The sequence below is a fragment of the Aethalodelphis obliquidens genome, unplaced genomic scaffold (assembly GCF_003676395.1).
Source record: "Aethalodelphis obliquidens isolate GAN/ISIS:26980383/991018 unplaced genomic scaffold, ASM367639v1 scaffold35, whole genome shotgun sequence".
Taxonomy (NCBI): domain Eukaryota; kingdom Metazoa; phylum Chordata; class Mammalia; order Artiodactyla; family Delphinidae; genus Aethalodelphis; species Aethalodelphis obliquidens.
Window position 1 is genome coordinate 13,832,974 of NW_020837979.1, and position 17,882 is coordinate 13,850,855.

Here is a 17,882-nt window from a genome sequence, read left to right on the forward strand (position 1 = left end):
GAGGCATTGTTTGTGGTTTTGTCCTTTGGAGAGCAGGAAGCAAGCACGCTGCAGGAACCAGGCATGCACCAGAGCTGCAGACACGTGTGTACACACGTGGCCTCCAACATGAACACCCTCCCTCTGTGGCTGGTGTCTGATGAGCCATCCCCGGCATGCGGAGCCAGGACCCAGAGCAAACAACGGAGCACAGAGGGGGTGTGTGCAAACAAACCTGTGACCACACCCTCGGCTGCCCAGGACGGGCGCTGTCAAGGCCCACGAGGGTGGCTCTTCATAACTTTTATTCTGCTGAGGGCCTTCTTGCGTGGCTGTTTACACAAACTGTTGAGAAGGCTGCCGATGAAATCTGAACCCATGTGCAATGGACTTCCCTTCCCTGGGAATGTACACAGTGGGTATCTGGGTGTGCATATGCACACGAGAAGGAGTGTGTGTGTGTACATGTGTGTGCACAAGAACACAAGCTGCTGTATTGGGAGAGGAGCTGAAAAAGGAAAGAGAAGCGTGGACTTTCAATCACTCATATACACACATACCTGTGTGCATACGTTCGTGCCGTCGTCTGACGGTATCACAATTAGCTTGTCTATCTGGATACGCACGCGTGCGCACACACACGCACACACACACACACACACACACACACACATATCCCTGTACATTTTTGGCACAGCCTGGAGCCCATATCAGTGATTCTAAATCACTTGTCAGAGATCTCAGCCCACTTCAACCAGTAGCTCTCAACCTCGCCTGCACATTGGAATCACTTGGGGAGCTTTTAAAAATCCCAGATGCCCAGACCACACTCCAGACCAATAGAGCAGAATTTCTAGAGACGGAACTTTGGTATTAATACTTTATGTCAGTATTTTAAAATCTCCTCAGGTGATTCCAACGTCTTTCGAGGGCTGAATACTTCTCTGCATAGAAAGTCCTTCTTCCTTTCCTCTGCTCAGAAAACTTCTATTCATCCTTCATGACCCAACTCACATAGCTCCTTTCTAGATAGCCCTTCAGGATACCTCCCCAGGGAGAGTTACCTTTTTCTTTCCCGAAACTTCCAACAACACCTTAGTCATCCAACTGTATCACAGTTATTTGCTTGCCTATCTGTCCGTCCCACCTTCTGTTCAGAACTCTGAGCTCTGTGAAGACACTGCATGGGATCCATCTCTCTATTCCTGATACCCAGCTTAGAGTCGGCTATGCAGCTGGTGATCAATAGATGCTTCAGAATGGAAGGGAAGTACGTAATGAAGGCCTTGAGCAGGAGAGGGGTGGGGAGTAGAGACCATTATTGTTTCTGGGTAGAAAGGCCACAGGTCTGCTCCCTTGTCAGCAGGATGGGGGTATCTCCCCAAACCGTTTGTAACAGGGTCCTCTTATGGCAACAAGTTTGATGCAGGTTGGTCCACATTTCCTGCTTCCCTAGGAAATGCCACCAGTGTTACTCAGAGGCTCAGAGGGACACCAGAGTGAGTCTGTCATCTGTGCCTAGAGGCCTGGGGTGACTGTGACCACCTCCCCCCCCCAACTCCAAGCCCACTCTACCTGGCCTGTTTCCAGGGCACTGTTGCTCTGAGGAGCTCCACGAGCAGCCTGTGGCCCCTGCTTCTGCCCCAGATCCAGGACCAGCCCACACAGCTCAGTCCTTGGCCAGAGCCATGTCTGGAAAACACTGGTGCAAGAGGAGGCGCAGACACTGCAGCTCCAGCCCAGGAGCCCGGGAGTAGACAAGAGAGGGTGACACTGGGCGGAACCATGGGACAGGTGTGTATTCTGCAAGGGCACAGCCTCCTTCCCTCATCACCTCCCCTCTCCTGGGGCAGCCCTGCCCCTCCTACACAGCCCTCTGGCCTGACAGTCCTTTCCTTGTCCTCTTATTAACCCTCCCCCATCCCCACTGAACCATTATTGCCCCATCTTAGGCCAAGGCCACACAAAGACTTCGGGCACGAGCTGGCCTATGGGGCTGGAGAGGCACTAAGAGCACAGGCAGTGGAGTGAGGCCGCCCTGATGTGAGAACTGTTTCTGTCACTGCCTGGCCCTGTCTCCTCCCCGCCTCAGGTTCCTCATCTGTACAATGGGATTAAAACTTCAGTCCCCACCTTATAAACTCACAGTCTGGAGTGAACGAGGCACGTTCCTGACCTGGCCTCCTGGTCACTAGTCCAGGCCGAGGCCATGGCGAGGGCCCCACCCCCTTACACACATACAGCTCACTTCCCGAAGGGCTCTCAACCTCTCCCTCCCCCCACAGCCCTCTCCAACTGACCGGCCAAAGTCCTGGTCACCCACGGAGTCCATCAACACAAGCAAGTGTTTTCGTTACATGTTGGGGCTTTTACTTCAATTTGAAGCAGATGGTTGAGCACAGATGTGAACAGCTTTGGCCTTGTGCACAAGGAAGGAACAGGCCTTGACTTTGAACATGCCCACCTCCCCACATACTGGCCCATTCCCCTGGTCCCTTCCTCCCCTCCGCCCCCCTGCACAGCCATCACAGCCCGCCGGCCCCCAGGCAGGGTGCCATCTGTGTGCCCAGTCAGGAGGGCGGGGCCCTGGCAAGGAGTGGCTGGCTGGACCGGCTGGGGGTCACCTTGGGGCAAGTCCCTGGGGTGAGGTACGGGTGGTCAGTATTGCCCCCCACCCTCCCATTCACTTCTCACGATGCTTAGGGCCCAAGAAGGAGCCTGCGCCCAGGGAACATGGGAAAATCAGGGTCAGAGGCCTGGGCAGCCAGTGGGAAGGAGAGGGGGGCCGGGATCTCAGACCTCACTCCCCACAGGTGCCCCCAGCCTCCCTGTCACAGCCTCCCTATCACCGATAAGCCAGAAGGCTTATCTGCGTCCAGCCAGCTCGGGGCCCAGCTGTAGAAAGGGAGTTCCGGGTCAGAGGGTCAAGCACTTCCAATAGTCACCAAACGTCCATCCTTTCCACGAGTTCCTAGTGGAACTGCTGACTCTTCTTTGGCGTGAGATGGGACCCGGGCAACAGGAGGAGTAAACATCACAGAGCAACAGTGTGGCTTTTCACTATGGGGTCTTCTCACCCCATTTTTTTCAGTGTCTCTGTCGAATCTTTGGCAATGAATTTCTGCAGCCAGACGGTGGGCCTCAGGCCCGGGCAAGGGGAAGGCTTTGCTCTCCCCGTCCCACCAGGCAGAGAGCAAAGTGCAAAGTCACTGTGGAGTGGTTGCGGGGTCGGGGGGGGGAGAGGGCAAGATGGGGGCAGGCAAGCTTCTGTCCTGAGAGGTGGTGGTCTGAGCATCCGGTGGCAACTTAGAGAGGACGACAAGGCTGGACTTGGCGAGCTCACCTTCTCCTCAAGCTTGACTGGAAAGAGGGCCCACAGCAGCGTCCTTGGACGAGCCCATGGCCGGTCACTCCTGAAAGGAACAACCAATGGGAGGAGAGGGAGAAATTAGGAGGTTGGGATTAACATATACACACTACTGTATCTAAAATAGATAATCAACAAGGACCTACTGTAGAGCACCGGGAACTCTACTCAATACTCTGTCATAACCTATATGGGAAAATAATCTGAAAAAGAATAGATATCTGTATATATCTATATATAAAACTGAATCACTTTGCTGTACACCTGAAACTAACACAACATTATAAATCAAATATACTTCAATACAAAAAAATAAACTAAAAAAATAAAGAAACAGCAGCTAAGACCCGGCACAGCCAAATAAATAAATAAATAAATGTTTTTTAAAAATAAAGAAACAAACAAAAAATAAAATAAATAAGCTAAAAGGATATATTGTATAGCACAGGCATTAGAGCCAATATTTTATACTAACTTTAAATGGAATATAATCTATAAAAATTTTGAATCCCTATATTATATACCTGAAACTAATATAATATTGTAAATCAACTATACGTCAATAAACAAGCAAACAAACAAAAAGAAGGGCTTCCCCAGTGGCGCAGTGGTTACAGATCCGCCTGCCAACACAGAGGACACGGGTTCAAGCCCTGGTCCCGGAAGATCCCACATGCCGCGGAGCAACTAAGCCCGTGCGCCACAACTACTGAAGCCCACAAGCCTAGAGCCCACAAGCCACAGCTACTGAAGCCCACGAGCCCGTGCTCCGCAACAAGAGAAGCCACCACAATGAGAATCCACAAGAGAAACCACCGCAATGAGAAGCCCACGCACCGCAAGAAAGAGTAGCCCCCGCCTGCCACAACTAGAGAAAGCCCGTGCACAGCAACAAAGACCCAACGCAGCCAAAAATAAAAATTAAATAAATAAAAAATTTTAAAAAGCCAAAAAACAAACAAACGAAAACCAACCAATGGTCAGAAGTAGCCCCTACTGGTCCTGACTCCACAAGGCCGACCTGTACCAGGTGCCGGCGCCCATGGTACCTCCTCTTACTCGATCCTCGCGGCTGCCCGGGGAGGGGCTCGGGAGGGACTCGTATGGCCCAGGCAGGGACTGAATCTTGAAAGGTTCGGTAAGGGATGGAGCCAGGATTTGGACCCAGGACTGGCTGCTGCCAGAGCCCACGTCGTCCCCTTACTCCCCACCCCTACCTTGCTGCATTTCAGAGCCACTGCTGATTTTGCTGGTTTGGGGGATGGGCGGGGTTGTAGAGGAAGCTCAGGGACCCCTGGTCCTGATACCACAGTCCCCCAGGTCACGCCTCTGAGGGATATCAGAGTCAGCCCTGTCCCCCCACGGGAATGGCATCCTTACCTCCTTCTCCCTACACCAGGGGTCCCCAACCCCCGGGACCCCTGTACCTGTCTGCGGCCTGTTAGGAACCGGGCTGCGCAGCAGGAGGTGAGCGGTGGCGGAGCCAGCAAAGCTTCATCTGCCGCTGCCCATCGCTCCCATCACCGCCTGAACCCTCCCCTCCCCCATGGTCCGTGGAAAATCTGTCTTCCACGAAACCGGGCCCTGCTGCCAAAAAGGTTGGGGACCGCTGCCCTACACCCTTCAGACAAGACACACACCGGCAGCCAAGAGGCTGACTCTAGGTGCAGCCCATCCCCCCGCCAGCTGGGCCTCAGTGTTCTCATCTATAAAATGACAGTGTCTTCATCTATAAGAGGACAGTGTCCTCAGCTGTAGTAGAAATGAAGTCTGACCTGGGAATTCGAACCCAGAAAACAGATGAACACGGTTCTAGTCTATTTGGATCGGGAGAGTACAGGGGACACAGAGAGAGGGGAGCCCAGAGTCTACAGTATTCCTTCCAACGTGGAGCCTGGGGTGGCTGTGAGAACCCAGGTGCTCTGGGGCAAATTGGGAAACCCCTAGGTTAGACCGTCTTTCAGTTCCTTGCAGTCCTGACCTTCGGAAACTTCACACTGGCAGCTGAACTTGGTGTTGCTCATGAGAAAACTGACCAGAGGGCGTGATTCTGCTGCAGGAAGGGACAGGAGATGCGAAAAGGTCCTGGGGCTGCCGGGCCTTCGCTTTGGGGGAGGTCAGAGCTGGTGGGGAGGCTCTTCAGGGGCTCCCAGTCCACCCAGAAGACGCAGGAGGATAACAGCCATCCGCTAACTGGGCACAGCACAGCCCTAATACCACAGTTCCAAATCCTTCTCTCCCGTTTCCTGCAACAACCCTGAACAAACAGCTAAGCACTTATTTTTGAAGCAAAACATCTGTCAGGCACCTCTGACACGCCAGGGCGCTTCTCACGTCCCCAGCTCAGAGGTAAGTGCTACGAGTTGGCAGCACCACGATTTGAATCCAGATCGGCAGTGTTTATTCTACCACAAGGAGCCTGCTCCTGCTGAAAGGGAGGCTCGGGGAGCCGGGCTGCAGCCAAACCACGAGGCTGGAGGGGCTGCTAACCACAGGCCCTAGTGAGCCTCAGGCCTGGGCGGCGCTGGGCAGGCAGCCAAGGTGCGAGGCCGGGGCAAGGCTGGAAGTGGGGTCCAGGGAGGGCGAGGGAGCCCAGCCAGGAGGAGGGAGTGTCCTCCAGCTAACAGAGGCTAAGAAGGGGAAAAGGAAAAGTGAGAGGAGGTAGCATCTTGATGTGGTGAATCCAGGCTCACATTCTCCGAGCCCATGGTGCGTGGCTGGCCCCAGCAGGAATCTGCTTTTTGTTACCGAGTCTGAGGAGGATTAAGAAGCGGAAAGGAAACCCGTGGGGATGGCACTGGGTCTGTGGTCCACGGGGTGATTTACAGCCGCGTCATCCCGGCGCTGGCTGCCTGGGCGGGCCCTGCGGAGGACTGGCCCGGAGTTCCTCCCTTGTTCAGTCTGCCTGCGGTCAGGGAAGGCACGGAAGGCTGGGGCAGCTGAAGCCATCCCACTGGCTGCCCTGTAAAGGCGGCCGCCTGGCCGGGCCCAGCCCCAAGCCCTCCGTCGGCTCTCAGACTCCACTGAAGCCATGGCTACCACCCAAGAGCAAGGGAGACAGGGGTTTCTCTCGCCAAGGCCCGACCTGCAATTCTCAACCCCACCCTTTCCCTAACGTCTACACTGGACCTGCGTTCCCACCACCCACCTTGGTCCAGGAATGCCAGCACATGCATCATCCGTCCAAGGAAGCCTCATGTCAACTGGAGCGTGGTGGGAAGAACACTGGGAGGCCTGAGGTGCCACGACCTTTTTTTTTGCAATTAACCAACTGTGTGACCTTGGGGAACTGACTCTCCCTCTCTGTGCTTTAATTCCTTCACCTGTACGGCAAGTGCACGTACATGGATTAGCACTCCCCGAAGGGTGCTCTTCAGAATACTAGCCAGGTGAGGTATATCCCATGAGTTTGGGAAACATCACAGACCTTGGCCCGACTTTGGAAAGTCGCCGTGTACATGAACATATTAAAGTCTCTGAAAAGTCCTACAGTAAAGAAATTCGTGTGGCTTTACTTACCCAGTGTTTTCCCAACCCATCTGATTGTGTGACTGCAACCGCATTATGAGGAGTAGAAACTCACTCTACTCTTCCCGTTATTTAAGGCTGCACAAGGGCATTTCAGAGGGGCTGGGGGAAAGTCTCAGGAAAGCTGGCTGAACTGCAGTAGGGGCAATCTATGGCCCTTCCCTCCAGGTACCTGCCAACAACATCACTCAGCCACTTCCAGGCTCTGCTTCTTTCTTGCCTGTCTGCCCATTGGCCCAATCTCTCAGCATCCCAACCCCGAAGACCCAGTGAAGGCAGTCAGTTGGTCCAGCCTCGGTCAGATTCCTTCCCCTAGACCAATCTGGTGTGGCTGAGAGACAGGAGACAAACCTACCTATGCCATCCCTTCAGAAGAGGTGGGGTATGTGTGTGTGTGTGTGTGTGCGCGCGCGTGTACGTAAGTGTAGGTGTGGACGTGGATGTGTGTGCACGCACACATGCAAGCATAACTGCAAATACAGGGGAGAGGGCTGGACATACTCCCCACTGTGACAACCACACCACAGACCCCCTTCTCATGTAACTCCTGGCAACATCCTGCTTGGGTCCATGTGAGAAGCACAGCTTGAAAGGGCCTCTTGCGTCCCCTCTGGCTCTGGCCTTCTGTGTGTGGTGTTCCCACTGCGGCCAAGCCTCTGATTATAGCTGGGTAAGGCTCTCACCGTCCTGAGGAGCCCCCTGCAGCATGACCCCTCCACCCAAAAGATGCCCTTTAAACACAGGTCTTGCTGCTCACTAATACAAACTTTAAAAATGACTAGACAAGATGCCTCCCAGGTCCCTTTCAGCAGGTCTGACATGCTGAGTCCGACTGAAGTGATTTGGTCAGGGTGACAAAGTGTCTGGGTTTATCACATTCAGAAATCATCTTTTTTTCTTTTTTGGCCACAGTATGGCATTCAGGATCTTAGTTCCCCAACCAGGGATCAAACCGTGCCCTCGGCAGTGAAAGTGCAGAGTCCTAACCACTGGACCGCCAGGGAATTCCCAGAAATCATCTTTTTATCTGCTCACTCATTTGTGGTCAGAATGTCAGCTCCACAATGGCAGGGACATGGTCGTTTTGTTCGCTGCTATAGCCCCAGAGCCTAGAACAGTCTGGACACACAGTAGCATCTCAATAAATATTTGTTATTTGTTGGACGTGTGAATATTTCCAGTTACCAGGCATTTTATTTACTGTAGCATTTAAGTACCACCAGATACGTTTCCTATTTCAAATGTAACACTGAGCATTTTTGTAACTGTGCCTATGTTTTAGGGGAACTTTTGGTAATTGTTGTGAACCCAGGAACAATGTTGTATCTGTCTGGTTTTGTTCACTTCCAGTTTTTAAATTTCTAATTATACCTCCTCTGCTTACTAAGTTTGTCCCTGGCTTTAAGTGGATTGGTTTCCTCTCCTCGTCACTTCTATGTGCTTCAGGGTAATTTTATCACTTTGGGGGCATTTTAAAAAAAACGATTATTTCTGCCTATAAGTTATTTTACCTTTTAAGTTCATTTTCAGTCACTTCACCTATTTAACCTTTTTGTTTGTTTGTTTGTTTTTTGTTTTTTGCGGGACGCGGGCCTCTCACTGTTGTGGCCTCTCCCGTTGCGGAGCACAGTCTCCGGACGCGCAGGCTCAGCGGCCATGGCTCACGGGCCCAGCCGCTCCGCGGCATGTGGGATCTTCCCGGACCGGGGCACGAACCCGTGTCCCCTGCACCGGCAGGCGGACTCTCAACCACTGCGCCACCAGGGAAGCCCTATTTAACCATTTTTGACTGTTTTCAAATCATACATCTTTCTGTATTTAAGCAATTTGTATAGAGCCTTCTATGTGTAGAGAAAGACGTCAAATGGGATTGAAATCCTGAGTTTTTTGTTTTTTATGGTTTGTCCTAAAAGGAGCAGTCAGATTGCAATGTTACTTTAAAACTAAAATATGAAAGACAAGCAGGGAGGGCATGGGAGAAGTATTCTTCAAGCCCCACACTATCAGGCATTATTTTACCTTTCACTTTTACGTACACCAATATATGGGCTAGAAAGGGTTTGGTTCTAAATGCTGACCACTAGGGTTCATCTTGGCCCCAAAGTCAGCGGGACTCTGGGGCCCTGGGCAGGCTGGTTGATCTCTCAAAGCCTCAGTTTACTCATCTTTAAAATGAGCACAGGGGAGGGATAAACTGTGAGATCGGGATTGACATATACACCTATTATATATAAACTAGGTAACTAATAAGGACCTACTGTACAGCACAGGAAACTCTACTCAGTCCTCTGTAATGACCTATATGGGAAAAGAATCTGAAAAAAAGTGGATATATGTATACGTATAACTGATTCACTTTTCTGTACACCTGAAACTAACACAACATTGCAAATCAACTATACTCCAGTAAAAATTAAAAAAATAAAATGAGCACAGTAATAGTATCCACTTTCTAGCTCAGCTGCAAAGAATCAATGGGACAAGAGAGCCACACTCCCAGCAGGGCCTGGCACACAGTGTAAGCACCAGCTCCCATTCCTGCAAAGAGCCGGGTCCTTGGTGTGATTCACTGGTGTTTGAAAACATAAAATGGCATCATAGGCTAAAAAGTCTCAAAAGAAGTAACCAGAAATAGTCACATGGAACCAACTGTCATCTCGGCCAATCTGCTTTAGACGACTTCTTTTTTAAAAATAAGCACAACTTTTAAATTACTTAAGTCACATCCATGACGAATGAATAACCAAAGTGTGGTATATTCATACAATGGAATATTATTCAGCCATAAAAAGGAATGAAGTAGTGACATATGACAGAACTTGGATGAACCCTGAAAACAGTACGCTAGGTGAAAGGAGCCAGACACAAAGGCCCACGTATTACAGGATTCCATTCACATGAAATGTCCAGAACAGGGAAACCCATAGATTAGTGGTTGCCTAGGGCTGGGAGGGAGGAGATAGCTAAAGCGTATGGGGTTTCTTTGGGGGCTGATGAAAATGCTCTAAAATTGGCTGTGGTGATGGCCACATTTTAGTGAAAAAAACTAAAAAATCATTGAATTGTACACTTTAAATGGGTAAACTATAATCTCAATAAAAATGTTAAAGATTTTGGGACTTCCCTGGTGGCACAGTGGTTAAGAATCCGCCTGCCAATGCAGGGGACACGGGTTCAATCCCTGGTCCGGGAAGATCCCACATGCGGCGGAGCAACTAAGCCCGTGCACCACAACTGCTGAGCCCGTGCACCACAACTGCTGAGCCTGTGTGCCACAACTACTGAAGCCCACGCACCTAAATCCCGTGCTCCACAACAAGAGAAGCCACCGCAACGAGAAGCCCGCGCACCGCAATGAAGAGTCGTCCCCGCTCGCCACAACTAGAGAAAGCCCGCGCACAGCAACGAAGACCCAACGCAGCCAAAAATAAATTAATTAATTAATTTATAATTTAAAAAACTGTTAAAATTTTTGTAAACGCCTAAGTAGTATACGTTAATTATAGAAAAGTTAGAAAACACAGAAGAGTGAACAGAAGAAAACCATTTAAATCACCTCCATCTCCCCACCGAGAGAAACCATGATAGTGCTGGGTGATTGCTGTTCCACATACTTTTCCTTTTTTTTTTTTTCCTAGTTGATACACAATGCTGTGTTGGTTTCAAGTGCACAGCAAAGTGATTCCGTTATATATATATATATATACACACACACACACACACACACACACATATATATGTACATATATATATATATTTTTAGATTCTTTTCGATTATAGGTTATTACAAGACATTGAATATAGTTCCCTGTGCTATACAGTAGGTCCTCACTGTCTATCTCTTTTATATGTAGTAGTGCGTATCTGTTAATTCCAAACTCCTAATTTATCCCTTCCCACCCTTTTCCCCTTCGGTAACCATAAGTTTGTTTTCTATGCCTTTGAGTCTGTTTTTGTTGTGTAAATAAATTCGCTTGTATCATTTTTAAGATTCTACCGATAAGTGATATCATATGGTATTTGTCTTTCTCTGTCTGACTTGCTTCACTTAGTATGATCATCTCTAGGCCCATCCACCCACATACTTTTCCTATGCGTAGGCAGACCTATGTTGGATTTCATGGGAGTGAAATCAGCTTGTGCAAACTGCACGGCAAGCTGGTGTTTGTGTTTTCTCCAACACTCCAGCCCATACATCTTTGCATCTGGCAGATCTGCTTCCACCTCTCCAAGGGCCAGGCTCTGCTGAGGTTATTCTGGGCACAAGCATAGGCCTGGGCTTCTGGCCTCCAAACTTCCCAGGGAACTGGAAGCAGGTATGGACCAGCCCACCCCCAGCACCTCCCGCCTCGCCTGGCCTGGGCGCCACGGGTGACAGGCAGGAAATTTATGAGCAGTTGGAGCTGGCGGCCCTTTGCTGAGGGCAGGAACATGGTGTGAATCAACGACCACACTGTGTCCAGGCTGGGAGGGCTCTCCAGGTGCCAGGATCTGAGAGTTGCAAAGTTATAGCCAGAGCCCCTTGTGAGCCAGGAGAAGCCGCCTGGGGACCATGAACTGGGGGAAAACTTCATTCAGTCATCAAAGATTTATTGAGTTCCTCCGGTCAGCTCTGTGACAGGCGTCAGGGTTGGAGGCCCTGCCCTGCAGCAGCTTACAGTCTAACCCCAGGGCAAAGCAGAAACCACCAAAATGCTATCCTGATAAATGCTGTCGAGTCACCTCTTCCCCCTGCCCCCTGCTGTGTCCCTCCAGGCCACTCAGAGAAGTGAATATGATTGCCAGGAGCTCCCGGCTACAGGGTGCAGATAGCTTCCTGTGATGCTAGGAGGACGTCCTGCCCTGCCGGCCCAGGTCAGGAGCAACAGTGGGTCCAGCAGTCTAAACCGCTCGCTGACTGGGGCCAACATTTATGTTCAAACCTCAGGGTCAGTCAAGGACATACAGAAGAACTTTCCTAGCTGTAGGAAACCACCACTGAGTAACACTGGGGACCCCTCCTGTGCTAAGATGCTGGAGCTGAAGCTGGGACCCAGGCAGCCGGGCCAGCACTAAGAGACTGCACACCGTCCAGTCCCGGGCGTCCCCTCTGTTCCAGTACAGCCTTGCGCGGAGTTACTTCCACCCACGGGAACGGAGGCTCCAGGAGGGCAGGGTTCTGCTGGCTGTGTCCCTGCTGTGTCCCCAGTCCAGGACAATGGGGCCTCCAGTCCAGCTGCCTGCCCCGAAACCCACCTCACTGCAGTCTGGGGAAACGTGTTTCCCCTCTGAAGCCTCCAAGCACTTCATACCGACTCCTCCTACACCCCTCTGTGCTCGAGTTATGGCTGCTGCAGCTGCGATCGCCCACATGCTCCCCCACACGGCTCCACCACGGGCTCCTGAGACAGGGGGCCAGGTCGTCCTCCCAGGCCTGGGGACAGTAGTCCGTGAATCGGCTGAGGGCGGCCTCGTCCGGAGCCCAACACACTCCTTTGCATGTGCGGTTGTACAGTCCTTGGGAGGTGCTGTCGCTGCTTCCATTTTGCAGATGGGGAAATGGAGGCCCTCGGTCACACGCTAGGATGCAGCAGAGCAAGGCAGACCCCTCAGTCCCTAGAGGATTCAGCTTCTTCACTGGCAATCGGGACTAGAAAGTCCTCAAGCCACCCCCCCCCCCCAGCTGCCACCTCTCTTGGTGCTAAGAAAGCCTCAGCCTTCATCCCCTGGGGCCTAAGGGAAGGTGGGAGGTCCGGAGCTTACAGAGCCAGGCCAGAGCTCAGAGGGAGAACCCACGCCTGCAGGGGACAGGCAGGGAGACCTTGGGTGCCGCCGGGCCGACCCTTCTCGGGCTGCAGGCTGACCATCTCTGCTTCTCTCTCCGTGCTCCCGCCGTGTCTCTCTGTGCCAGCTCTCTCTTGGCCTCCCCTCTGCTTCTCTCTCCACGTCTGTCAGCCTATCTGCCTTTCTTGGTCCCCACCTCACCCCACCCACAGCACAGGGCACGGCAAGGGCCGAGCTGGCCTGGGTGAGGCCTGAGGCCCAGCTGCTGCAGCTTCCCATCTGCTCCCCGTCCTGTGAGGTTGTCCAGCCAATTCCACTTCGCTGCATGCTGCCCTTCCAGATCCCAGAAGCTCAAGGAGCTCCTGCCCTTGCCCCATAGCCAGAGAAGGCACCCGGGCTGGAGGGCAGCAGATAGCTGGGCAGACACGTGGCCCAGCCAGGTGAGGAAGGCCCTGCTCCCTGGAAGTGTCCCTAGGGCCCCGACTCATGACCCTCACACACGCCCCCCACCCCCCGCCAACACGACACATATACACACACCCCCAACCACAGTGTCGGGGGTCCCCGGGGGCCCCATCATGCTTCTGCATATCTCCGTGCCTCCCCTCTCCCCAATCCTTTTTTTTATTTAATTTAATTTGGCTGCATCAGGTCTTAGTTGTGTCACACAGGATCTTCGCTGCAGCACGCGGGATCTTTAGTGCTGGCCCGTGGGATCTAGTTCCCTGACCAGGGATCGAACCTAGGCCCCCTGCATTGGGAGCGCGGAGCCTTAGCCACTGGACCACCAGGGAAGTCCCTCCCCTCCCCTCCCCAATCCTTATAGCAAAGCGACAGCAGGAGTGCGGGGGCATCAACCAGACAAGCCAATTCATGCTAAAGTGCCGGCCCACAAGCCTTTGCAAAGCCCACAGCATGTCTTCAGGAGACCCCCAGTCAGAGTCTAGCTGTGGATAGTTCAGGATCAGTGGAGGCAATAATGGGGTGGCTGGGAGAGGCCACCAGGCCCCTGGACAAATGATTTCTGAAAAAACAGTGTGCAAACCCCTCCTCTGGCCCCTCCCATCGTCCCTAAGCCCCTCATAGCTAGACTCTGGAGCTACCGTGGGATTCAGGAAAGGGCAGGACATCTCTGATCAGGGCTCTTTACTCACCACCACCCTGACCGTCAGTGACACCACAAAAGTACCGGGAAGAGAAACGGATCTTTCACCCACACACACACTTAAGTGCACGTACATACGCTCCCTGACGCACAAGCACCCTCACGGACGCAGTGCAGCGGAGTGGCTAAAGGTGCCGGCTGTGGCATCACACAGCCTCTGTTTGAATCCTGACTTCCCCATTCCACCAGCCGTGGGACTTGGAGCACTGACGTCACCTCTCTGTGCCTCGGTTTCTCCACCTATAAAATGGCAATAATAGTAGTCTAATGTCTGAGTCTGAAGAGAGGATTAAAGGTCACAAAGGCTGCGAAGCCATGCACTCAGGGTGAGGCAGCCACATGTCAGTACACACACGCGTGTATGTATGTGTGTGGGGGGGTCTCCCCCCATTTGCATGTCAGCCCCTCAAGGCAGGAACTGTGTCTCCCCGTCAGGTGGCCAGGGCCCCACTGGGGACACGGCAGAGAGGAGCTAGCTGCCCACGAGATAGTGTGGAAGGCAGCTAGAAACACCTCACTTGCTTGGGCTTTCACGCTTCCATTCATTCGGCAAGCATGTACTGAGTGTTCAGACTGTGCCCGGCTCCATTCGGAGCACGGGGGGGCCCCCCGCAGTGAGCAAAACAGACAAGGACCCCGACCCGCCCAGCGCTGCCCCCGCAGGAGAACAAGCCCCTGAGCAGGAGTGACTTTCCCTAGAGAAAGGAAGCCGTGTGTTTTCTGTGCCCAAACAGCTTGGACAGGTCCCAGTTCCCAATAATTGATGCACTTCCCTGCATTCTCCGTCAGACGCTACTGGATGAACTTCAGCTTCCCCTTGACAACTCAAGGTCAAGCCTGGGAACGTCAGTCTACAGAGGACTCCCCAGGTCCCTGAGGCTCCCGGGGCCCCTCACCCCAACACTAAATGGCTCCAATCCCTCGGCTTTTCTGAGCCCCTGGTGTTGCCCTCTTTGTTCTCTGTTTGCTCCCACGCCATCAGGCCACTGGCTGTGATTCTGGGGGCTGTCACTGCACCTGCTCCAGGAGCTGGTCTCCTGGTTGTTTCTGCTCAGCTGCTCTGACCCGAGCCTCCAGGGAGGCAGGCTTGTAAGAACTGTGCACAGAGCTAAGCACAGTGGGCTGCGAACAAGGTCCTGCAGGGCTCTCCTCTGAGCTTTCCTGCCCGGGCTTTGTGTCGTTCAGCCTGAGTTCCAAAGGGTGGGGCCTTTGTTTTGTTCTCCAGAGTGACCCAGCACCTAAAACAATGCCTGGCACATAGTAAACACTCAAAACTGTTTATTCTTAAATAAACGTACAGCGTCCTTCGAGCTTAATTCATCTTTTTCTGCTTCTGTTGAATAAACGAACCACCACTGCGTGTAAACGTGGAGGGGGTGGGTGGGTGCCAAAGTGGATCCTGACCCCTGGGGGAGAGGGGAAGTTCTGAAACCCTTGAAGACCTCCGGGCACCTCCCCAGTGCCAGACACTCAGTCCACCATGTGGGAGGCCCTCCGTCTGATCCTGGCAGACAGTGCCTACAGATGCCCCAACAAACCTGTGCACATACACACACACACACACACACACACACACACACACACACACACACACAGCAGAAGGACGGACTCGGTGTCTGCTGCCTGGCAACAGAGTCAAGTCCATCCAGTCTAAGTCCCTGGGTGGGGAGGGGACACTCAAGGTCCCTCTTCCCACCTTCCGGATGGACAGCAGTGTCCTCCAGGAGCCCCAGTGACTGCGTAGTGCAGCCAGTTGACGTAGCCCTTTCATGGCCATCATTTCCTTGAACCCTCCTCACCCATGGACATTTCTATCCACGTCTCATGAGGAAAGCGAAGCTTGGAGAAGGCAAGTGCTCGAGCTGACAGAGCTCATGAGTGGCTGCGCTGAGACAGACCCGCGTCACTGCTAGACCCCCTCACCTTGGGAGAACAGAGGGCAGTGATGGTCTAGATTCGGAAGCGCTTGTTTCACGGGGCTGGATGAGCCTAGGTCCTGCCCGGCCCCACCCAGCTGTGTGGCACTGAGTGACTTCACCCCCCGGGTCCCAGCCTCCTCGTCTAGAGCTCCCATGGTTAGTGACGTGGATCTCAGGAGGTCACTGCAAAACTCAAGAGGATAAGAGGCATGAGAAGGCTCTGCAAACTGAAAAGCACTGTGCAGAGGAAGCAGGTCACCAGTGGCCTAGTCACCTAGGTTCCCTGAACCTCAGTGCTGTCAACTGAAAACGGGGCTACTGGCCCTCACTTTGTGGGGCTGGGGGGAGGAGTAGGCAAACTCGCAGAGATGGGGTTCTGACACTGTGGTTGAGGTTATGATGACATCCGTCAGCCCCATTGGGAAGAAAACCACTCTGTCAAAAATCAGGGTCAACTTTCCAGGGATGAGCCACGTGGCCGTTTACCCTACTGTCCTCCCAGATGAGAGGCCCCAATGTCCTCCTCAGTTTCAGGGAGAGCACCCCTTCTTCCAGGGCAGGTAGGGGATGGCTGGACAGGACTGACTGAACTGGTGAGGAGAAACGCTCTTCCCGGCAAGGCCCTGCCCTGCCTTGGATGTAGCGTGTGGATGAAGTACTCAGTGCTGTGGCAGCCACTGTGCAGTCATGAGGTAAAGACCAAGAAAGAAGCCCGAAGCCTTAGCATCACCAGAGCCTTGGAGCCAGGGAACAGTCTCCTCACTTCACCTTTCCTAACTGTGAGAAACAGGAGCCCTGTTAGTTTAAGCTGCTGCTAGAGGCGTTTCTGTGATCTGAAATGCAAAGCTTTCTGCACTGATTCAAGGCAACAAGAGCCCAAACTCCCCAAACAGGAGCCTGGGGGAGCCCAGGGGCACTTCCCTGTCTGTGTCCTAAAGCCCCTAGTTCACGCTTCCCTAGAGTCTTTGCCTTCAGCTCAGGAATATTCAGCCCCAGCGTGTGTGGATTTTCGTGGAAGGAACGCTGTGCATTACTTGGCAGCCTCCTCTGTGCCAGGAGCTGGGACACAAAGATGAAAGGGCTGACAGTCTAGCTAGAGAGGTGTCCTAAACACACATTGTGTGACATAAGGTAATGTAGTATAGAGTTTTAATATCACATAATTTATCAGGTAACATATCACCTAAAAATACAATAAAATGAGCTCTCAAATATCACATAATAGAGTATCACATAATATATCATGACTTCATACTGTATCAGAGGATGCTCTCCTGAATTAGACTCTACACCCCCCTATGGTAAGGGTAGGGAGGTGGCCATGCTATGGGGCCCTGAGGTGGAGGCTGGGGTAGGGGTCAGGGAGGGCTTCCAGGAGGAGCAGGACTTAGCCAGACAGACAGCGTAGAAGGGCATTCCAGGCAGAAGGGACGGCGTGAGCACAGAGGCCAAAAATAGCCCCTCTGGGCGAGGAGCTCTGCGTTGATGGAGTGTAAATTGGGACACCGGGAGTGACCGGCTGGAGCCAGGTCACCTAGGAGGAGGGGCAGCTGCCCTGTAAGGGAGTCTGGCCTCTATCCTCGGCTGTGGAGAGCCCCTGAGGGGTCCTGAGCAGGGGGAGTGAGGCAGTCAGACCTGGCTTTCAGCAGAGCTGCTGGGAGGGGCTCAGGTATTAACTGCGCCAGGGAGCAGCTGGGCGGCAGGGCCAGGCCCCAGGTGGCCGTGAAGTCTGGGCAGAGAACTAAGCACTGTGAAGGCAGGAAAGGCTCCTGCTTCGCCCTCTAGAAACGTTTATACTAGGAGGTCAGGAAGGCAGGGGTTTATACCTTCCCCTAGAACCAGCCTCCGGTCTGCAGCGGGAGGTAGAAAAAGGACGACCAGGGCCTGCTGGCGCCCCCTGTGCCAGGCGATCCACTGTGCCAGGGGCAGGGGCTCAAGGCTGGGCAGTGGGCAGGACAGGCCTGGTCACTCCAGTGCCCTCCATTCTCCTCCCACTGCTCCTCTGGAAGCCCCAGGTCTGGAAAGCAAGTTCTGGTCACTGGTCGGACCCCACGTCATCACCAGGGGCCTGGGGCCAGCGGCCACGCCTCCTTCCCCAGGCCCTCCTCACCTTCGGCTCCACAGGGACCAGCTTCTCAGGCAGCAGACACGGGAGGGAGGA

At 53.1% G+C, this 17,882-nt stretch overlaps 1 protein-coding gene across 2 annotated transcripts in view; it reads right to left on the minus strand.

The window, feature by feature from the left end:
* Positions 1-2,310: 2,310 nt before the first annotated feature.
* The window catches only part of ATOH8 (atonal bHLH transcription factor 8), a 34,826-nt gene continuing 19,254 nt past the window's right edge, over positions 2,311-17,882 (minus strand). Inside the window, exons 3-4 of one of the 2 annotated variants that reach the window (XM_027129164.1) lie at positions 13,877-14,042; positions 2,311-3,392 (exon numbers count right to left, since the gene is read on the minus strand). In XM_027129164.1, the coding sequence (XP_026984965.1) occupies positions 3,391-3,392; positions 13,877-14,042 (168 nt within the window). In that variant the 3' untranslated portion in view covers positions 2,311-3,390. The remainder of the gene's footprint in view (positions 3,393-13,876; positions 14,043-17,882) is intronic. The other variant, XM_027129165.1, reaches the window with a different exon arrangement.